Source organism: Mya arenaria, chromosome 8 (genome assembly GCF_026914265.1).
Source record: "Mya arenaria isolate MELC-2E11 chromosome 8, ASM2691426v1".
Lineage (NCBI taxonomy): Eukaryota > Metazoa > Mollusca > Bivalvia > Myida > Myidae > Mya > Mya arenaria.
In genome coordinates, this window is record NC_069129.1 from 45,216,949 (window position 1) to 45,242,044 (window position 25,096).

Genomic DNA, 25,096 nt, shown 5'->3' on the forward strand with positions numbered 1-25,096 from the left:
TGCACACGTGCATACATGTATACAGATACGCACGCACGCACAAACGCACTCCAGTCAACGAAGCTTCTTATATGTAAAGAACCATGGAACATATTCCAATGACCCGGTAACGTATGTTTTTGGACGTGAAATGGCAGCGTAAGTGTAACACTGTCAACGTCTAACGCAAGTCTTTCCAGCCCTTAAGAGCATCGGTTTTGGATGTGTTATGCGGAAACCCTATTAGCGTTTTTTGTCGGAATATTAATTGTAGACAACAATGTAACTTAAAGAAAAATGTCCTAATCATTTCGTAATTATGCTAACTTTTTTATTAATTTAAGTGGTATAGAAAATAAAATGGAATGTTTCCGCCATTATAATAAAATAACAGTCTCGAGGCAACGCTATCTGAAGGTTTTTGGGCAAAGTCAAACAGTTTAACAAGGTGTGTACACCTTAACTATCCTTCTGTTCATTTTCAGCATGCATCTCACATATAACAAAACATCTGTAATATATGTGGAAATTCATTGCTTAAATCGCTTTTGTCTTAAAATGTTAAACGTCAAGTTAGGCTATTACGCTAGCTTCTTACAGATGTCTTCTCAATTTTCGTTGTTTTTTATCTTCTACAGCAATTCCACCTGTTGTTTTATGAGCTGACCTTTCGTGTCAGGTCGTATCTAATCTTATTATCAGTTTATTATGCTTAGTTGTCTCTTTACATCGGTCTTAGCAGTATGATAAATGAAAATGTTTCGACAATATAACCAGTTCTGAACAAGGTGAAGATTCCATCCCTATAAGATTAAATGTCACGCTCGACAAGTGTCAATTGTGCTTAGTTACAAAAATAATAAAAGTATAATTTAATCCATGCCGAAAGGCTTTTGTATACTCCAAATACGTATTTCTTTGAAGCACACATACACATGACTTAAATGCCATCTTAAAATTACATCGCATGACGTCCTTGTGTATCAAGTTAAACGGGTTATCTGATTACAGCTTTGTTTTTCCCACTTCATACTAATGAAAGAGTTTCCTATTCACGTCTTAGCGGAAAGTTGCAACAAAGTGACAAAACGGAAGCACAAAATAAATTCAGAATATGACAATACCCTTTGAAGTCTGAAAAAACAGTTCATTTGTAACTTTGGCAAGTGAAGCACTGTCAATGTTCAGTAGTGCTCGGTGTTGCTGTTCAAACTATTGAGAGCATCAACGCTTATGAGCAAGCTTAATATGCAGTAGGTCAGACTTTATTGCCAGGTCTATACTGTAGACAAAATGAAAGGCAATTCTATGGCATCCACGCATACTTTCTTAATCACTATTTTATAGTGTCATATTACAAAGTTGTTCTTTAAATTTAACCTAAAAATATATCAGCATTGCACTCCAGCGCACAAACTTAGATTATAGACAACATTAACAGCTCTTGAATAAGGTCACGGTAGTCCTTAGTGATTAAACGTATTTAAGAAAACGTGTGACAGTTCGAACCTTTAATGTTTTACTGCACAAAACATGGCAGAGCATACTTAGTATTTACCTTCGGTTTGATTTTGAACTTAAAACTTACAAGTTGAATGTATTCGTACGCAAAACATGGGCGTCTTAAACAATGAAGCTTTCTTCCCAGGATAGTTTAGACATCTGGTGAAAATTGGTAAATTTCTATTTGACGATCCCTAGCAACTGAGCTGTTTACCTGGAACATACTGTCTGTTCTTTGTCTGGTCTGGTATCGTGCAGTGTGTTGAATAAAGAATATTCTTTCTGGCCATTCGTTTTATGTGTATTTTTGAACGTTTTAAATACTTATAATTACGTGTACAGTATATAGTCAACGCATGACCAATCCTGGGCCAATAGAGTTGCATAATTCATGATGGGGGCGTGATAAAGAGTTATACTTTACGACCATATCTGTGGAACAGAAAATAAACACATTTATTTGTAAGATATATTTTTGATATAATAAGTCTGCTTAAACACACAAATATATATAAAAATGTGATACTACTATAACATTATAAACAGTTGTATGAAATATGTGAAAGTTTCAAATTACACTAACAATACAAAATGTTCAAGAATCGTGTTTACATGTAAATCTTGAAGACATATGCAACATTATGATAAACGCATCAGATACTACACAGAATACTACCAAAGCTCGTTACACAGTAAGGCCATACCAAATCAATTTCATTACATTGCATACTTGGCATTACAGGGTGGAAAAATGTATATTTCTGTATGGAAAACTTAGTGAGAGAAAACACTTTCCAATGATTGCAGATTACTTACGACTACATCATAGGTTAATGTTTTGCTTTATTCTGAAGGCGATGGTGGGAGAGGGCTAAGGTTAGGGTTAAAGGTTCTAAAGGCTAGTAACCTATTCGCCTGAAGGTGATGACGGTTACTATAGAATTAATTTGGCATGATTAAGATATAGAGTTTATTAGTTTACAAATCGGTCGAAGCATTTACATTGTTCCTACACTATTACACTTAAGGGTTTCACACATTTATTAAAAAATAAGAAGAAAATAACACATTATGAGAAAGAAACATGAATAAGGTGATCATGGGCGTGTTCCATTGAACTTATCTGAAATGTTAAAAATGAAATCAGACCAGCTATTTCACATAGACAGAGTGACATGCGGTGACGCCAGAGATCTGACGGCTGTTGAAATAGACGACAACATCACGTTTACCACTCTTTACTGGCGTCATTTGAAACGTTGCGATAAACGTTCCTTTGGCATTCACGTCCCTGGAATAAGAAAATAGTTTTAGAGACTGATTTGATTTTGACTATTGTCTTAGTATTAAACTCGTATGCTCTCCATTAGTGAATTTGACATTAGGCGGGCAAATAAAAGAAATACTATATTTGACGAATACTGCGCCTAACGTCTTAATTAACTTCAAACTCACGCTTGTCTATAGATGACGGGTTTCTGCAGCCCCGGTCCCTCCACGCGCAGCTCGCATTTGGTGAGCGGAACTGGAAGCTTGTTCTCAAACGACACATCTACCTTGAAACTCTGCCCATTGCCAGCAGACTCTGGGGCCTGTGTAAGACCATTTTGATATTGTACATGTACAGGAAGTTTCTATGTAATGGGTATTCAGTAGTTAAGATAGTTATTACAATTTTACTGTATAAACCGATATGAACATCGCTCGAAATAATTTCTTAGGTCATAGCGAGCAGCAGTTATTTGTATAAAACTGATAAATTATTTGTTTGGTCAGAGTAAGCCATTTTTTTTTATTGATTTGCCAATATGTATCCAATAATCACTATCAACCAAACATATCATTTAAATACGCACACTTGCCAAAAGACAACCTGTTTACAACTTATAAGGACTTTACAGCATTTCTAGCACACCGGATAGGCATTTCCGGTGACGTCAGCCGTGCTGGAAAATCCCATCTGGCATCCCCCATGCCAGATGAGTCACGCGCTGTGACGTAATACTTTTTATTTATTTTATTATATACTTTAAGTAACCATAATTATGATATTTCAATAGATGAGTTTCATAAACATTAACTTTGTAAAAAGATATATCTTCACAACAAAAACAAAATAACCCTTCAAAGACTTGATATCGAAGGAACTTATTGACGTTGCTAGTGAATGAAAAAAAACTGCGCGTCATGACGTCACTAAACATTATCGCACGCGTTTTTTGGTGAACTGTACAAAAATGAGCTTTTTTATGCAGTTTCTTGACAAAAACAAATGATTAAGGTATGCTAGAAAAAATATCTATCATGTGTATCCGTTCTGGATAGAAAAATCTGACCCTCGGGCACGCTGCGTAGCCGGTAACTCGACAAGCCTCGTTACCAGGCAAACGCAGGTGCCCTCGGGTCGGATTATTCTATCCGGAACGGGAACACATGACAGATATTATTAGTCTTCTTGTGTTTGTCTTGAGCAGCCATGTCCAAAATGGGACTCAATAACATGACTTCTTACGGACGGAAATTGGGATTACTTACAGAACATTTAGACATGTTTGCTTTAATCGTAATAAACAGCCATCTCCGGCAAGATTCGGGATAGACCAAGTAAAATGGCTTCAAGCAATAGGAAAATGTAATGAGGCGAACGGCGATTAACTCATTATCGTCAGGCTAAGCAGACACATTCGATAACTTTAACAATGTTTACAGTCGTTCAATACGCGAAATCAAAATTGAAAAATGAATTTGAAGGTCGGGTACATTATCATAGCTCTCCATCTTTAATCATTAAATATTTCCCTTGACGGTTGAAAAAATGCATCACGTGTTCAATATGGTTGCTGTTATGATGGGTAATTTTTAAGGAAACGTATAATTTCCGAGGTCATATTTGTTGAATAATCGCCAAGAAGTTCAGATAGTTTTTTGTTATGCCCATAGATATAACCTTAAGGTATGGCCCTATTTTACAAACTTTGATATTGGAAACGAACAAATGCAGCTACATCAATTTTATGAACGAAACTCTTCGGGAAATTTTTAACGAACTATGGTTCAATTAGCATAGTTTAAACGATTCCTGCGTGATATCTGAATACTGAAACGAACCATACGCGTTTAAACAAAACATAATAGAACAAGGTTTATTTCGTTTCAAACAGTTCACGTACGATGCAATAAATCAAACATGACTGTCGATCATTGATATTTCTTTTATCTTATGCAAATATATATGACGACCGGTCATAGTGTATAGTATATGAATACAAATATAAAATGAATGTCTGAAATGAAATTAAAAAGCAATTGAAAACAAATGATTTGTTTACCTTTACCTTTGCAGCCAGCAATTGATTTTGTTTTACCTTAACAGTGAGCGTTGGTTTCCTGAGCCTGAGCTCGTCCCGGTCGATGAAGTGTTGTCTGGTCTCCTGGACGACACAGACGCACGAGATGGTGATCATACAGTGGTCCACGAGGTTTTCTAGGTAACTTCCGGCATCGACTTTGAAGTCTATCTCCTTTTCTGAAAAAAAACCAACAGGTAACATGCATATAGAAGTATACTGACAAGGAGAAAATTTTATTTTTTAAATGACGTTAATCAAACTATATGTTACTCTTTGAAATGCTATTATAATTTATATCATGAACATTTTCTTTTAGTGGTAATTAACACAAAATTTGGTATGCAGCTCAAACAGAAAATGACTTTATAGCTAATACGTATTGACGAACATGGATTGGTGCCCAAATTTCCATAGCGTATAACTCATTCAAAAGTTATCATATACGAATTGATCGTATTTGCCCTTAAGTTAGTTCAAAATACACACTGAAACTATTTGTAGTTAATTGTAATTATTACTTGTCAAAATAAACACTGTGCTTTTTAATAATAGTATTGGTAATACAGAAACGGATTGGAGATAATACTATTATGAGCTTAACAATAAATACATTAATGTTTCCTATCACCTTTTTTGTGGTCAAGGACAACATCCAATTTTTGTTTCAGCAGCTCCTTGTGGAAGACGCCCGTATAGTAGGCGGTGCCAAGGACCAGGGTGCCCTTCACGGTCCGCTTAGCGGCGCTGTTGTTCCGTGCGGTCAGGGTCACCTTGATTTCTTCGCCAACGAAGGTGTCCACGTCATAGTTAAGTTGAAATTCGACGTCCTACATAAAACAATCGTGTTGTATTGTTAAAATAACATTGAGTGTCTCCAAACAAATGGCGCTCTGAATTTAGGTAGATAATGACAGGTTGATGAAATTAGACATGCTTATCATTATAGAATATATGTGTATAACCTAACAATTTCTAGCATAAAGGTATCGAGTGTTTTTTGCACTTATTTGAGCTTACATGTAAATCAGGGTGGGTACCAGTATGGGGGTCCTTCATTGAATAAAGTCGATTCATGCAATCATGCCTAAATGTGAATTAAACCAACGCAATATGATATGAATGAGATTAGTAAGTCGAGCACAATTAATTGTGTTACACCGAATAACAAGTTATGGCAACGGTCATACCTCTTCCGCGGTTTTGTAGATGCCCGCCACGGTGGAGTGGATGTTTGCCTCCCTCACAGCCGCTCGTTCCTCTTCCGAGCCTGCATGTGCAAAACGGCAACTTAATAGCATTTGCAATTTTGATGATCGAAAAACCTGGCATGAATTGAATCAAGCAGGAACTGTCCATGCAAATCTTCATGTTCTGCACGACAACCTTATTAAATTCGAAGCATACATCCAATTAAATAAAACAACACTACATAGCAAGTGTTTGTGTAAGCTATTTTACCTTCCTTAAACTTGTACTGGTCGGTGACATCTTCCCTCTCCACATCGCTACACAATTTCCCATCTCTAGATGATCGTGTCGCGTTGCCTATACCGGTCACACTCTTTGTGCTGATATGTTTTCCAACACTAGACAACATGACGAAAGTAATATAAATATAATTGTTATGCATTCACGGTCACTGCACAGTATCAGATATTAAGATGATTGTTCATTGTTGCATGGACAGGTCACATTCTTTTGCGCTTATGTTCTTGTCAACACTGGAATAAATGACAAAATAAGGCGTAACGATTATCCTCTCTCGGACGCTTCACTGTTAGACAAAATGTCGCACGTCTCGGCCGGTCACACTCGCATTTTATCCGCCCTACATGGGTACATAATGTTAATAGACACTGGATGAGTGTTTCGTGTTGCTTAGGTCGGTCAAACTCTTTGTTTTTATATGCTTTCAAACACTAGAACAGAAGAATAATTGAAGCGTAATGCTCTTTTTTCTGTTCACTGGAACTGGTAGTTTTTCAATTTGGACAGACGCTTAAATGCATAGTTTTTAATAGCTCTCTGTTAAACGTTAATAGCATAGATGGGCGCTGTTTTAATGTATTACAATAATATTAAGAATTAATTTTAACAAACGTATTAGTGCGTTGGAATCCGAAACAAGCCTTATTTGTATGTTTCTAATTGGAACTTCATGGACATGGGAATGTGCAGAAAGTGCAGATTAGAGCCTAAGGCTGATATAAACAAGGCCATTGATAAACTAATCTAGAATGTTCCGATGTGTATGTTTATATGAACCTGATGCATATGTTCAAAATGTCGAGAGTTAGCTTAAATGAGGATCTGTATGTGTACCTATACGAACATGTTAAACTTTAAGTTTATAACTTGTACTTGTGGACGTAGCACTGCTTTCTTCGGTGTTCAGTTAGGGCCATCGTAAATTCGCCCTAGCCCGAAAATGCGAAGACGCAAAAGGACGACAGCGAAGGAAAGAGAGTGCGATGGTGAAAGGACAAGGCGAAGACGCGAAGACATCGAGGCGAATACGCGACAGAACAAAACCTCTAAGGCAGCAAAGCCAACTATGTCCCTTTTCTCCTTCGTCTTCGTACGTTCGTACTTACGCGTTTCGCCTACGTATCTTCGCAATTTACCCATCATCTCCTTGTTCATCCGTCTTCGTGCTTCGCGTGAGAATAAGGACATGATTGTCCTTAAGGAACACCATATAAATCGCATCAATCAATTTGTTCGTGCTATCCAACATGTTTTTCTGAACTTGTACAATATACACATACGTGAACTACGTAGAACATAATAACAAGTATCAAGTACCCGTATAAATAGTGTTCAACGTTCTAGTGTCTCATTATGACGACCGCAAATAAGTATATATATATACCAATGTATCCCACTCTCACCTATTTTTATTCATGCCCCTTTTCTCCATGGATCCATCCTCTCCGACCATCCAATATACCATATCCGCATTAACCTCTGAAAACACGAACGGACCGTCGTACTGCAGGCTCACCTTTCCTTCCCGAATAGCTCGCAGTGACATCGGACCCATACAGTAAACACCTGTAATGCGATCAATAGGATGAGCATTTACCTAACGTTAGCAAACTGTTTTTTTTGTATCCCTGTTGCAACGCAGCGCATACACTGCAAGCGGGAAACCAAAACATAAACGTTCGCAGCAAACATCTTTACTTAACGAATGTAACATTGTAGCATGACTTTCATATGTTTGTAAGTAAAAAGATCTAACACGCTTCGTTACATTCCTTATCACTCGAAGGTTGGCTACATTTGAATCTAAATTTAAAGTAGAAGAAAAATGTCCTAGCAGATTCAATAGATTCAGAGCAAAAGTTTGTTCACCAGAAGGATGCTTTGTTACGTTATTGTTAGAAATAAGCAACGTGATTATAAAATGCATGTACATGAAGGTTTTAATGATTTTTTGTTACAAAACTGATTATATTAAAAGCACAACTAAGAATGATTTTTTTCCCAGTATATAGAGATTTCAAATTATTTTGCAAAACTATGATTATCACACCATCACTGTCTTCCTGTGGTGTTGCATCGACAGCTTGCCAGCCGCCGTAACCAACCGGCAGGTCCGGACGTGCCATCCATACGTCATTCCAGACGTGGAAGTTCCTAAGACACAGGAAGTCAAAATTTGAATATGTATATTCGTCTTGTTGTAAACAAACAAATGGAAAGATGACATATTCAGCAAACCATCATATATAAAAGAACAATATTCTCAAAAAAGCAAAAAACGACAGTATAATTAAAAAGCGACGACAAAGGCAAACTATTTGTCGTTAGTTTGATCTGACGCCTACGTCACAAACAAAGAAGAGTAAAAAACAAATGCCGCAATTTCATTTTTAGGAAAAAATAAAATACCGAATGAGCATCAAGTTTCAAAAACAAAGCTAGGCCAAATTTGATAAGCGGGCCCTTCTTGCTACTGAGCTCAAGGGGGTAAACTTCCCATCGATATGTAATACCTTAATGTCATATTAGCGTTTTCCGGCATACCTAAGAGCAAACCTTAAAACAACTTTGCAGAAAACTGTGTACAAACACGGGCGTAGATTGTAAGTACCTACATGAGGCTATGTAAGTGAGTTAAAGAACAGACGAAATGTGTTTAAATAACATGGAAAATGGATAACTAAGGGAAATTCATAAACTGACTCTTATAAACAGCAATAATCCTTTGTTTTAAGACTGCAATAAAACGTAATAGTTATATTTCTGATTTATTTTCCAATGGCGACGATAGGACTGCCCTTTCTTAAAATTGGGTCAATGTGATATCTGTAGGACTGATACTTCTTTCAACGAAATTAAGAAAATAAGGAAACTATAGTACTTATATGTCATCCAATGAGGACAATAGGACTAATATTTTCACCAATGAAGAAAATAGGTCTGATATTTATACCAATGAATAAACAGATCTGATATATCCGCTAATGCAGGCAATAGGTCTGGTATTTGTTACCAATGGGGACATTAGATCAGATATTTCCACAGATGCGGACAATAGGTCTGATATCATACCAATGAGGACAAAAGTTCTTATAATTCTACCAATTGGGACATTTGATCTGAGATAACAACCAATATGGGCAATAGGTATGATATTTCCATTAATGTGGTCAATAGGTCTGATATTTCTACGAATGACAACGATAGGCTTTATACGTCGACCAATTATTCAAATGAAGACACTAGGTCTCGTGTTTTCACCAATGAGGACTGACACATGTAAAGTATTTCTACCAGTGAGGAAAATAGGTCTTATATTCCTACCAATTAGGACAAAAGCTCTTATGATGCCAACAATAAGTACAATAGGTCTGATTGATCCTTCAATGAGGATTCTAGGTCTAGAATTTCAACCAATGAGGACAATACGTCTGATTATGCCAACAATGAGTACAATAGCTACATATTTCAAACACTTGGGACAATAGGACTGTTATTTGTCTTAAACAATTTACTATCTAAACCTAAAATCATACGATTACTCATATTTATTCAATGATGACTATAAAACTGTCACTCCTCCAATTCAGTACCTGGAGCGATATTATTTTAATTCGAATAGAGTATTGGATAATCCGGTGATATATCCCGGAAACAAAGGTATCTTTAGTGACACGAAAGATCTCACATTCTTAACTATTCGAAAACCCCACTTACCCCACCCATCCAAATCATCTTAAACACCACGATTTCGGGTAGTGATCATTAGGGTGTATACTTAGCGCTTTCACACCTACCAGATTGAGTCACTGTTGTATTCTTCAAGAGGTTCACCGTCGGTGTTAAAATGTTTGTCGATCGAGATGCTCCCGTCAGTGTCGTGTGCTGACGAGAAGTTGGTTACACTCCGTGCCGGTATTCCCAAAGCTCGGCAAACTACAATGGAGAATTAAATTGTTACTATTTTGTCGAGCCGAAAAGAAGTTGGCTACAGTCCGCACCGCGATGACATATGCTTGGCACACTGCAGGGAAAAATGTTAATATTGACGTTTGGATGCACACACTAGAAATCGGTGATACTCCGCGCCGGGTACCCAAGCCTCGGCAAACTTTAGGGAGAAAATGAAATGTTAATATTGACGTTTCAATACACAGCCAAGAAGTTCGTAACCTTATATCCTAGGCTCGACAAACTAAAGGACATTAATGATTTTTTTACATTGATGTAAGCATATACAGATCGTTTCGAATTTTGGTATAAGGAATATTATTCACAATATAAGTAATGCCGGTAAAAATGCTCTCTTCTTCCGGAGAACACTATCATCGTAACTTCTTATATCTTAAAGTCAAAGTATTTAAGTTATTCAATTGTTATATGAGTTACTAAATGTTGATTTAAGTCATCAGGAGCGAGTCTAATTTCGGCCGTTTGAAGGCGAAACTTTTTGTAGCTGTACTGCTTGAACGGGATGTTTTGGGCCTACTTCAATGTGTTGGAAATATTGATTTCAAATTACCAACTCTAGTGTATTATTGACAATTTGTTTCTTCTCGCAATTCGACATGACTGGTTTGGTTTGAATTTGTGTTTTAGAAAGAAAAGGGTACTACCTCCACCACTTCTAAATTATCGGTCAGATTACCGGAAGTCAGGACTCCGGAGAATACCCAGCACTGTCCGTAGCGGACGGGCTCCTTGGTGCGGTAGTACTGTTCTAAGATGGCGCAACTTCCTGTCCATTCCAGGGGCGAGGTGCCGCTCGTATAGTCCCCACTCCAGTTGCCCGTTAACACACCGTTGTCATCGGAGGAATTCACCTTCGGATATATGAGGCATTCGTTATATGTGGCTCGAATGAAACATCGTATGTCAAAATCAGTGCCATGATGAATGTTCAAAAATATGTTTTAGTTAAACTAAGGACATACAATCTGGTGAAATAAACACGAATGCTATTTTTGATAATACTTATTGCGAAAAAACAATTTTGATTATCTCCGGTTTCATGGTCGACTATGGTTGTCCATTTCGATTCGATTATCGAACGATAGCGGGAAGAGTTTTCTTCCGAGGATGATGGTTTTAAGGTTAAAGATTAATGAAATTGACAGCCATGTTTTGTTGCATTTTACAAATAAAAACATGATCAGCTTAGATGATTGTTTGGAAAGGATAAAACTGCGAAAACACAATAAACTTACCAGGGCCGACAATTTTCTTGCAATAATGACGGGGTTACTCCTCGCCTGGTCCTTAATTCCTGCTTGGTCTAGAAGGGACAGTGCACAATCTAGCACATCACCTGTAAACTGGAAACGTAGAAAATATAACATGAGTACCAAGGGGAACAAATTATTGTTGGTAACGATGAGTTGCTCTTTGCTTGGTCGATGAGCCTTAACTTGTCAAGAAGGAACAGAGCATATCATTTATAATGCATTTGTACGTAATAACAACCTAAATAAGGCTAGTTCATTTTTGGTTTAAAGTAAAACATGTAATGTATTTTTGCGTCGATACCACGACACATGATAAATTGTCGGCCTGATTCTCATTTTTGCTTGACATTCCGCCGCTGAAAATGCAAATTTCGAACTCGTACGGAGCCGTATATATGGTTGCAGCTTAGACCTACAATTTTAATCACACCGAGGCTGTTATTCCCATAGTTTGAATCTTGTGTGATATGCTTCCGAAGGCTAAATCTAAAAAAACTTTCTTAAAGAAAGAACTTAAAACCGGATGTGTATCCATAGCGAAGACTTTTCCCAATGTCGCGTCATTCTGAAACACTCCACAATATTTGAAATTTCTACATAAGTGTAACTGATATATTTTCAATTTTAGATAATCCTTGACCATAACAATTATTTGCGGTTTTAATAAATATTTGTGGTGAACAAATTATAAATGAGGTTTAATTATTAACACAATGAACAAACTATTTTCTCTCTCTTGAATGGGGAATACTCTTACCTGACCAAACACCCACATTCTTGGAGAGATTTTCTTGCTGCTTCCCACGTATATTTTTCCGGTCTCGTTCAAAATGTACTCCCCAAGCAGTTTACCGCTCTCGTCACTCATGTATACGCTGTCGTCTGCAACATATTCGGGCATCATTCAAGAGTGAATTATAATATCCATTGGTACAAGCAGCCTTAAAGTTACCAACGATCATTATTTATGCAAAAAGCTACAAAAACAAGCTCATTAGCAAAATGTTAAAACATAAACCCGGTTTAGTGGCACTGGGAAAACGCCAAAGACATAGAACACAAAATCACAAACAAGAAACATGGAAGAACAGCGCAAACCTCCACAAACAGCACAGTGCATACATACAATATATATAAAAATAGGTATGTTTATCAAGAATTGTTAGGTACCGCCAGTTTATGTGCACAGACCTCACTCTTATCCCAACAATCCTTAATAAAGATAAAACGCATAAGGTAAATCTTATCAAAGTATGCATTAACTTGAGGAAACCTATCAATAAAACAAATAATAATAAACGTATAGGTAAGTACTTCTATGATTATAGATCCCAACTCTATCTGCAGACGGAGGGATACATTTGAGAGCACCTAAAGCAAAAACTTTTCAAAGATACGATGCAGTCATTGTTTGAAGCTATACACATCCCACACAGTCTGCCTTATAAAATAAAAAGGTTAAAAAGTGTGTGATCATAGAGTTTCATAATAAAAAGCATCATTGTACTAAAACTAGGAACAAATAATGAAATCATTTTTAAAAATAAAGGCGAAATGTATTCGCTAATCTTTCCTCCAAATTATTTGAAAATTTAAAATATTTGAAGAAAATGAAGTCACATGCAAACATTCCAAGTCAGCCAAAAATGTGTTCGCCAAATACGGTTTTAAAGATAACATGAATTAGCAAAATCTTCATAAAAAAATCAAAGGACTGAAAGCTTAGTTATGAAAGAATGCTATATTCAACCCTATATTTTGTTACAGATATTCATCTTCAAAAAACTAGCAAGTGCTCTTCAAAATATTATTAATATTAATATCCACGGTTTAAATAAAATCAGTAATTCATTAAGTCTATCTGCCAAACTAACTGCTGGAAACATTTTATTTTTACGAATTTTCTTGAAACAGCGATTTTAGACTACTATTGTACTTTCATATGAGGTTATGCTGACCATTAACAAATTTTGAGAAGGTTTTCCTTAATTTATAATATCTGAAACCCTTTAGCACATCTCATCAACTGTGCAATGAAAACACCATATGATGGTGAATTAGGAACATCTAAAGAAGGGTAATTAATTATTTTAAAATTAAAATCATCACGTTTATCATAAAGATTGATACTTAATATATCTTCATTTACTTTGAGTTGCAGACCTAAATAGAATGCTTTTAAAACGGATGTATTAGTTTATTAAGTTGCAATTATGAAGGGTATATCGAATGAATGTTATCTGTAAACACAGGATTATCTAAACCTAAAATACCATCAATATATCTAAAAGGGCTATTGAATTTATCAACAAAAGGCTAGATCTCTAGACTTAGATAATTTCAATGTTGAAAGGATCAAACAAAAACATACAAAATACGCAAAACCAAACAGAACGACAGGAGTTATGGTTGATATCTTAACTTGGATTCGAATCATATCTTTGATACTTCGCAAGAGATCCGTCTTTGTCTGCAGCTAAACATTTTGCGTGTCTTGCATATTCATTTTAAACTGGACGGTTACTTATTGCTATTTTCTTCCTCTCAAACAAACCCATGTTTATCGGTACAAGAAACGACCAAGGATTGAGCAAAGTAATTAGACACCATAAATTAGTTGTAAACACTCATCAGAATAAATTACGATGTTACGATCTAGCTTTCTCTCACCTTTGCACCAGGGATTGAAGAGAATATAAATTGGGTCCTTGTGCACGTATCTATATGTGGTCTTATTTGAGTCCTCGCGCTTGATGACGTCAATTTTCAGCGTCCATTTCCCGATGGCTAATTTTGGTGGCGTCATTATTCGAAGTGACGTCAACGCGTCTTTACTGGACTCGATCCAAGCTCCCCATTCGTTCTTCACGTCTTTATCCGACAAAATAAGTTCAACCCTTGTCGCCTTTGATGCTATGGGACATTTCCCTGGAAACAGAGTATTTTTAAGATATGCTTTTCAATACATTGTGAGAAATAATCACTTATAACACTTTACTACTAGACTTGTCATTGATAGTGTAATGGATAATTTCAATGTATATTACTTACTTCTAGACGTGTCATTGATAGTGTAGAGAAAACGTTCTATGTTCATGATTTACTTCTAGACTTGTCATTGATAGTGTAGAGGACAAGTTCAATGTTCATGATTTACTTCTAGACTTGTCATTGATAGTGTAGAGGACAAGTTTAATGTTCATGATTTACTTCTAGACTTGTCATTGATAGTGTAGAGGACAAGTTCAATGTTCATGATTTACTTCTAGACTTGTCATTGATAGTGTAGAGGACATGTTTAATGTTCATGATATTCTTCTAGACTTGTCATTGATAGTGTAGAGGACAATTTCAATGTTCATGATTTACTTCTAGACTTGTCATTAATAGTGTAGAGGACAAGTTTAATGTTCATGATTTTCTTCTAGACTTGTCATTGATAGTGTAGAGGACAAGTTCAATTTCCATGACCTACTTCTAGACTTGTAATTAATAATGTAGAGGACAAGGTCAATTTTCATGACCTACTTCTAGACTTGTCATTAATAGTGTAGAGGAAAAGTTCAATGTTAATGACTTACTTCTGGAGTTTGTATTGATAGTGTAGAGGACAAGTTCAATGTTCATGACTTACTTCTAGAGTTTGTATTGATAGTGTAGATGACAAGTTTAATGTTCATGACTTACTTCTATATTTGTCATTGATAGTGTAGAGCACAAGTTCAATGTTCATGATTTATTGTGAGAAATAATCACTTATAACACTTTACTACTAGACTTGTCATTGATAGTGTAATGGATAATTTCAATGTATATTACTTACTTCTAGACGTGTCATTGATAGTGTAGAGAAAACGTTCTATGTTCATGATTTACTTCTAGACTTGTCATTGATAGTGTAGAGGACAAGTTCAATGTTCATGATTTACTTCTAGACTTGTCATTGATAGTGTAGAGGACAAGTTTAATGTTCATGATTTACTTCTAGACTTGTCATTGATAGTGTAGAGGACAAGTTCAATGTTCATGATTTACTTCTAGACTTGTCATTGATAGTGTAGAGGACATGTTTAATGTTCATGATATTCTTCTAGACTTGTCATTGATAGTGTAGAGGACAAGTTCAATGTTCATGATTTGCTTCTAGAATTTTCATTCATAGTGTAGAGGACAAGATCAATGTTCATGATTTGCTTCTAGACTTGTCTTTGATAGTGTAGAGGACACGTTCAATGTTCGTGATTTTCTTCTAGAATTTTCATTCATAGTGTAGATGACAAGTTCAATGTTCATGATTTACTTCTAGACTTGGCATTGATAGTGTAGAGGACAAGTTCAATGTTAATGACTTACTTCTAGAGTTTGTATTGATAGTGTAGAGGATAAATTTAATGTTCATGACTTACTTCTATATTTGTCATTGATAGTGTAGAGGATAAATTTAATGTTCATGACTTATTTTTATATTTGTCATTGATAGTGTAGAGGATTAGTTCAATGTTCATGATTTACTTCTCGAAATTGTCAATAAGAGTGTAGTGGTTTAGTGCAATGCTGATGTTCGCGACTGTCAACAAATCGGCCATTGGTTTGAGCATCGCGAACCATGTATATCATTTCACACCAACATTTGTCACAGAATATCTTAGACAGCGATACAAAATCATAAATTTCTTCTTTACTGTGTAAAATAGTTAACTTCGAATGTTTAATATAAAAAGAAATAAGTATATCATGGACATATATTATCAGCAGAAATATTCTTCAAATTAGGCGGATACATATAGCATCCATATTTCTGTTAATTGATATATAACATGTCGTTGGTACATTTTAAATGGTTTATATGACCATGGTTATATCAATAGTTTTCTTAATGACATACCATATTCAAACACTAGTCTCAAGTCGTCTTTCTTGGGATCAAACACGCGGTTAAAAGTCACGTGTGCAAGAAACGTTTGACCACGCCGTATGACCAAGACCTCCCTGGAATCGTATACGCGGGAATCGGTGATGTCAAACTCGTTTGTGTGGTGTTCATGCGTATTGTGACGAATGTCAAGGTCGACTTCCATAACTTGAAGAACGTTTGAGTCAGCAACATCTTCATCTGATGTAAAGATAATATCAAAAGGTGGTAAAATGGATAATGTGCAAAAATAAGTTAAGAATCATTCTTGCGAACTTGAATTTCCAGGATCTGATTTGTTAAAGGCCTAGTTTAAGGAATGTCTCGCACGATAATTCCCTGTTATATTCAAATTGTGAAGCATCATAGTTAAATCATAACAATGATTATTTTAAATAACATATAATAATTATCTTATTCTCATTATAAAGCCCAAAGCATGGTAGTAATAAGATCAAGTAGTGTACTATACACGGATTGGTGGAGGGGGGTAACTAATAGTAGGCTTTATCTAGGCGTTAAAAGTCGCTTAATTATCATTTATAATTTCATTGTCGATTAGTAAACATCCGTTCAATATGTTTAGTTTTAGAATTAGATAAATCACAAATAACTGCTGCGACTTTAAAGAAAGACAGCATAGAATGTTGTAAATGTATGAAATAGACTTGAATAGGAAATACTGCATTTTATTTTTTGAAATTTTTAACATATTAAGCTATAAGTGAATCATTCTGATCTGCGACCATTGAAAATCGTATATACCGTCGCGAAAAAAAAAAAAAAAAAAAAAAAAAAAAAAATAATGTTCTAAATAACGAAAATAAAAATTGATGTGCTAAAAACGTTAAGAAATAAGGGTTTGTTAAATGTAGTTAAAACTTTATAGTGAGCAAAGCAGTTATGACATCATACGATTGTAATAAATGTATTTGAGAAATAAGATGTAAGGAAAAAAAAATGTTATTAATGTAAGTAAGTAATTAGAATGTGGAAACGGTATACGAATTCGAAATAGTTCAGAAATAGTGCTCAATACATTTGAGGTTAAGAAGTAAGAATTTGAAAAGTTTAGTTGAATATGTGTAGAAAGAAATAAGAATGTGAAAATGTAGGCAAGATAAGAAAATGTGAAAAATTTAGTTAAGAAATTAGAATGTGAAACAGGCAGGTCTCAAATAAGAATGTGGTGAATGTTGTTGCAGCTTAGACATTCGAATTGAAAAGGGTGGTTATTATATACGAATGTGAAAAGAGAAGTAAAAAATAATGAAGTGTTTATGTTATTATAATTAAAGAATAAGAATGTGCTAAATAAAGTAAAATATAAGAATGTGTGAAAGGTGGTTAATAACTAAGATTGTTTTAAGGAAAGTTCAGAAAGAGGAAGGTGTAAAGGGTATATTAGATCTAAAAATATGCTATATGTAGTTAACCAATCATACTGCGAAACAGGTCGTCAAGAACTAAGATTGTGTCAAGGAAAGAAAGATGAATGTGTAAAGAGTATGTAGTTAACCAATGATACAGCGAAACAGAAAAAATAAAGCGTAAAATGCTCTAGGGACCCAATACTGCGTTGCATGTAGTAAAGTAATAAGAACGCGAAAAAGGTAGGTATGGATCGGAATATGCTAAATTTAGTTTTAAAAAAAAGAAACAATTAATGTAAAAGTTGGTTCAGAAATCAGAATGTAAAAAAAATAAAGTTAAGAAATAATAATGTGGAAACAATAGTAATGGAACAAGAATGTGCTAAAAGTATCGTTTAAGAATAATACTGTTTAAGGAATAGTTAAGAAATAAGAATGTGAATTATGTAGTTAAGAAGTACGATTTCTAAAAAGATAGTAGAAAAAAAAGAATGTGAAAAAAGCAGTTAACGAAAAGAATATAAAAAAAGGACATTAAGACACAGAAAATTAATTTTAGGTTGTACAAATGTTTTTTAGAAATAGTTAATAGGGAGAAACTACAATCCTGAGATGTTTTATCCTAAAATTCATCGGGACTGAAAATCGTGAATCAATAAATATATCAGGAAGCTTTTGATGTTTTAAGGTTGCGTTGTAACGTAACATTAATTAGGTGAACGTTGCTTTCCTTGATTTGTTTTATATCTAGATATTAAATGAAATCACAAACGTGTTTACAAGCAATAATTATTACTGTTTTACGGCATATTTGGGTATCATAGAGGGAACAAATCATACTTTTGCGAAATAAATGTTTTTGTTAACTCATGTTGAATACAATTCATGCATGCATTAATAATAGGCCCTGACATCGTGAAAATCCTGTGCACCATTTATGAGGGTTTAATTATATTTGTCAGGATACAAATAAGTGCATGCTTTTGAATGTTTATTTCATTGAAAATACCACTTGATGCGTTCTACCTTGAAATAATTATACACTGTATTTGTTCATTCAGGAGCAATACTTTTGGTAACGCGAGTATTGTAATTCTAGCCTCATGTGACAAAACGGACCAAACAGCATTCAGTCTTTACCAAATGAATAGCAAATACGATAAAAGACGAAAAAAGCTTTAGCGTTATGAATAAGGTTGTCTAAATTCATAATCCCATGTTTATCACATTGATGTGTTTACTGTACATGTATATTATTTCTGATATTAAGGCAAATATCGATTTGGTGTCAAACTTTTTTGACGGTTTTCATCATATACTAGGAGTTTGATTCCATTGAAATATTTACTTTTCTCATTTTAACATTTTGCTTTTGATTGCGGAAAAGTAGACAGTTTAACGCAAGTGTGGCTAGAGCGTCTACAATTCAATGTGTTCAGCATTTTAAAAACTAGTTTTTATATGAGCATTATCAAGACATAATAAGAAGTAAAACAATGCGTAGTTGTCTGACGAGGATGCGGGTACCCGCCTACAATCTACATGTCGAAATTGGACGGTATGGACCGCAACGTGGCAATAGCAAAGAAAAACAGAGTTTATTATTCCACTTTGTATTAACATATGTTTGTTACTAAGATAAACATTATATAAGTATTTATCATACTAGAAGCTCAGGTATTTTGAAAATGCTTCAGATGTTTTATCCCAGACAAAAAATGTGTACTAAAAAAAATAAAGCTATTGAAATTAGAAATTTACATATAAATACTATTTTTAACGCCTTATCTCTGTCATAGTATGTCTTTTCCGTATTATTTGTATCTGTATGCCAACATTTTGTGTTATTATTATTTGTATGAATGAGATACAATATGTTTAAATCCAAATTTACATCTTTCTGGTCTGTTCTATTCTTACTTTAAATAAACAGGACATTTGTCATGTTATAAGAAAGTTGTTAAACGTTATCAGAAACGTCTTTTTTTATTTATCATTTTTTTTGCTGAATATTCCTGAATAAACTCATACTGTCTGATCATCCTTTGATGTGTGGATGATTGTGTCCTTATCAAGTTTTTACTGTGACAATAGATGGATATTTACAAAGCCTGGTTTAATACTAATATCTGAATGCTTTACGTTTAATATCCCATGTGTTTATAATAATCAAACTCGAGTGCTGTGCATCTCAAATATGTACATACTTGATACCATGGAAAATTCCATAATTGTTTCATTTTAAATGTACGAGTATCTCATTTATTGACATAAGTCAAATCTCAAATGCACATGTTTGATACCATGGCAAAACATAGATGTTTCGTTGTATTCGTACGTGCATTGTACCTATTGTCAAACTTCCTAATCACATTTCTTCGCTATTGTTCTTTTGGGTATTTACTTAATTATACTGCGAACATTTGATAAGGAATGGACAAAAAAAGAAAATGTACATAACGAGAATATAATCAACAGTTTTACCATCGTTACTTTGATGATGATTTGAACACACCCAGACGTTCCTCCCATACAGATTTCTCAGTCGAAACCTTGACGAAGAGAACGAGGAGGTTTCCATCCATGTTCTCGAGCGGCCCGACGATAGGGCGAAGCGCCTACTTCTTCTATAGGAAAACATTGGAGATGTTTCCGACCGGGTCTCAAATACTGAAATAATCAGGACCAATGTTAAGAGAGCTTATGTTCGTATGTCATATGTCTTTGCGATTTAACCTTCTCGTATTTTATCATAGTTATAAAAACACCTTTTTATTCAACATCGCTATATATTATGTTTTTAACATAATGTTGCTTGCCATAGCCTGTTCACCGTGCAAGTGCAGTATATCATTGTATTTAAAAGTTAAATATTAGAGTTGATCTATGATGATATTTCAATGATATATTTGTTATAGTATAAATCGAACCGTCTCTTAAATCACTGTATTTGAACTCAGTGGCTTATTTATGAGAGACATTCTGAAGAGCTACTTGTACGACATGCACTTTTAACTTCTTTTTAAGAGCTACGGCATCCAAGTACGTGTTTATTGTGAAGGTGTAAAGCGTAAAACCGACTTCGGGGGCAATTTGACATGTGTGACCAACGTCACATATGTTTGAGTAGGCAAGTGCAAATCGATTATTCCAACAAGGATAATGAAATGTATAAAATCACGATGAAAGCCTTTTCTGTGAGTTTCAGGTAGCCTCTATGTACAAAGAGAGATTCACAAACGATGCTAAATTCAAACTTTACGGAAAGCTACCAGTAAAAAGAAAGATTCACAAAAGAAGCTCAAGCTCAAACGTACAGAAAGTGATTCGCAAACGACTCTCAAGACCAACTTCGCGTATAGCTACACAGTCATACAGAAAGCGATTCACAAACGACGCTAATGTCCTACGTAGGAAAAGCTACTCGTACAGAAAGAGATTCACCAAGGGCGCTTAAGATAAACTTTACGAAGCGTTCAAAGTGAGAATCACAAATTACGTTTAACTTCACGGAAAAGTGTGCGTACAGAGAGACATCCACAAACAACGCTCAAGACCAACATTACAAAAAGCTACAAATACAACGAGAAACTCACAAACGACGCTCAAGTAAACTATACCGAAAGCTACCAGTACAGAGAGAGATTCACAAACGACGCCCAAGTCCAACATTACAGAAAACTACATGTACAGAGATAAATTCACAAACAACGCTCTAGTCCTACATTATGTACAACGAGAAATTTACAAACGACGCTCAAGTCCAACATTACGGAAAGCTACACGTACAGAGAGAGATTCACAAACGACGCTCAAGTCCAACATTACGGAAAGCTACAAATACAACGAGAGATTCACAAACGACGCTCAAGTCCAACATTACGGAAAGCTACAAATACAACGAAAAATTCACAAACGACGCTCAAGTCCAACATTACGGAAAGCTACACTTACAGAGGGAGATTTACAAACGACGCTCAAGTCCAACATTACGGAAAGCTACACGTACATAGAGAGATTCACAAACGACGCTCAAGTCCAACATTATTGAAAGCTAGACGTACAGAGAGAGATTCATAAACGACGCTCAAGTCCAACATTACGGGAAGTTACACTTACAGAGAGAGATTCACCAACGACGCACAAATCCAACATTACGGAAAGCTTCAAGTACAGAGAGAGATTCACAAACGACGCTCAAGTCCAACATTACGAGAAGCTACACTTACAGAGAGAGATTCATAAACGACGCACAAATCCAACATTACGGAAAGCTACACGTACAGAGAGAGATTCACAAACGACGCTCAAGTCCAACATTACGGAAAGCTACACGTTCAGAGAGAGGTTCACAAACGACGCTTAAGTCCAACATTACGGGAAGCCACACTTACAGAGAGAGATTCACAAACGACGCACAAATCCAACATTATGGAAAGCTACAAGTAAAGAGAGAGATTCACAAACGACGCTCAAGTCCAACATTACGAGAAGCTACACGTACAGAGAGAGATTCATAAACGACGCTCAAGTCCAACATTACGGGAAGCCACACTTACAGAGAGAGATTCACAAACGACGCACAAATCCAACATTATGGACAGCTACAAGTACAGAGAGAGATTCACAAACGACGCTCAAGTCCAACATTACGGGAAGCTACACTTACAGAGAGAGATTCACAAACGACGCTCAAGTCCAACATTACGAAAAGCTTGACGTAAAGGAAAATGATCATGCAGTGTTTCGCAAACTACCTCGAATATTATATCTAAATAACATGCAGGCCATGTAGCCTCTGGCAGTTCTGTAAATGGATGTAAGTGTAAAATAATTTTACCAAAAGAATAAAATAAAAGTTACTTTTACGTGTACGCGCGTAAAATTAACGTTATAACCAACCAATTGCATAGATAATGAAGGTACTCTGAATACTGAATCTTTTATAACTTAAAGCTTTCATACACTTCATAAACTGTTCGACGTTTTCTGTCAGATTTTGAAACTTACTGATTAGTGTATGAAGCACCTAATATAACGTTTTCAGAACTGAATTGTATGTAGGAAAAGAACCATGTCAAATGAATTGGTCTATGTATTTGAGTTATTTACACAAACATTTTAAATTTAATTAAAACACAAAATTTTAATCTGATATTTCACACTTTATTTCAGTTTGATATGACATTAATGTATCCCACAAATAGCATACATTTCTTGAAGTTATGTCTATGATCCTCAGTTATTAAAGTCAGTATTTAACAAAAATACAAACAAACACACAATTGTCAAAAGCCAATATACCAAATATCTTTGAATTTAACTGCTGATTTATTATTATATATATATAAAAACATTATTATATATAAACTAAGTTCAATACGTTTTTACAAATTGCAATTCAATTTCAACTATTACTATCATTTATTTCCAAATTATTTAAGTAAACGTAGAATTGTACCTGAAAAATATCACAACTGCAGTCCTGAAAATATATGCACGTATGAAGACCAGACGACAATCCGCACCTCTTATGTGAATCCGTGACTTCTGACATAACTGCACATGCATGCATTATACAGATAAAAAATAACATGGTAGAGTTTTTAATGTTCGCCTCGGCGTTTGCTGAATTAGCATGCATTGGCAAAAATTTGAAACTTTAAAATTATACGGTATTATCTTAACATGCTATGATAAAATCTTTACGCGTCTCTGGTTGATAACTAAATACAAAATGTTTTTGTATACCGCACTCAGACAAGGATCTATTTGAAGTATGCATTTTGACCTAGGACTATGATTACATAAACAAACGATGCAGGTCTGGTGCAAACTCTGACCCTGCGTGCACAAAAAAAGAGAATAGAAAAGAGGACAAAAACTAACAACACATAAACACATCCTATTTCGAAGTTCACTTGAAACATTATCTTTCAACCTCGACCTGTCTATTATCCTTGTGCAATACTAACAAAGTTATTTTGTCCTTGCACGCAACAAAAACTTTGTAATATTGTTTCCTATTCACAATACGTTTAAGTGCAATTTTTGTAAGGGAAATTTTGTCATCCTAAATTATTTTAGAGTATATGGCAAATGTTTGAAAATCATATAACTGATTAGAATCTGATTGAACATTATATACTTTGTCCAACCCTCTAACCCTAACAACTTTAACCTTACTGAACTACCTAAACAGTAAACACCAATTTTTGTCTCAATTATTTGTCTAAAAATCACCGGAAAACGTATAACAAAAAAGATTTATAAGGTATGGTATTTTCGGCTATAAAAAGTCCTGGCGTCAATATCTAAAAGGTACTCAATTTTCACTGTGCAAAAAGGGCGAGTAAAGGCAAAATATTAAAATGTTTCAAAAAGTTGTTTTATTCAGAGTTGAGAAAGGATATATTTTAAGAGATAAACAAACATTTATTCAAAACATTTCGGCGTAATGTTACGAAAGGAAGAAGTATTATTATTCTTTGTAATTTGAAAAAAGTGTTTTTCTGTATCTGGTTCGTTCGTAATCATCTGTCCAGAGCTTTAACGTAAGATAATTTAATTTAATTATTCTAGAACGGGGTAGATTATTCAAGATAAAACAGTTTCAACATTTTTAAGTCGTATCGAAACCTAAAACTTAAAATTAGCCGACGCACCTGTGAAGGACACCCACATATTTTGCAAGGCAAATGCACTCTTATCTTACCAGGTATAATTATACAACTATTAAACAGGGGCTTCTTGTGAAGTTCAACGATTACAGAGCATGGGAGTGTACACCTTCAAATTATCGAAGACATGCACTTCGCATACTTAAATTATGTTTGCAGTAATTTGCAAATCCCTTATCATGCCCTGTTTATCGTGCTCAATAATGCCAATTATGAATGAATTAGTGCATTCATTGATTTAAAGGGGCTGCACTCCGTATGATGAAATAGTTGAAAAGAAGAAAAATTGACGAAAACTGGCATAAACTTGGTATCGATGTGTACAATGCATTGAATCTTACTAACTGCAGTACAACATAGTTTACAATTAATTTATTTTTCAAAGTTATTTCGTATTTTTCCATTTAAAAAAGATTACTAGATATGTCTACCTAGAATAATTCATTCCTTATGCGTGGTTGGCTAGTCGTTATCACGTTATACTACCATGTTAGGTATATAGCTTAAATATTTTATCGGTTTAAGCTTAGCCTTCGTAGCACAGTCGATGCAACACTGAATTGCAATTTTGGCGACACCGGTTCAA

The 25,096-nt window shown here is 34.9% G+C and overlaps 1 protein-coding gene across 1 annotated transcript; it reads right to left on the reverse strand.

Annotated features, from left to right (window-relative positions):
• Nucleotides 1-1,943: 1,943 nt before the first annotated feature.
• On the reverse strand, nt 1,944-23,439 carry LOC128243196 (hemocyte protein-glutamine gamma-glutamyltransferase-like). Its single transcript, XM_052960798.1, has 16 exons — nt 23,292-23,439; nt 20,315-20,500; nt 16,431-16,658; nt 14,216-14,473; nt 12,303-12,427; nt 11,528-11,635; nt 10,969-11,143; nt 10,118-10,256; nt 8,371-8,474; nt 7,724-7,886; nt 6,291-6,418; nt 6,020-6,099; nt 5,461-5,659; nt 4,848-5,008; nt 2,938-3,074; nt 1,944-2,773 (listed from the first exon to the last, which is right to left on the reverse strand). Exons 2-16 carry the CDS (start codon nt 20,469-20,471, stop codon nt 2,635-2,637), a joined length of 2,301 nt encoding a protein of 766 aa, XP_052816758.1. The 5' UTR covers nt 20,472-20,500; nt 23,292-23,439; the 3' UTR covers nt 1,944-2,634.
• Between the last annotated feature and the right edge of the window lie 1,657 nt (nt 23,440-25,096).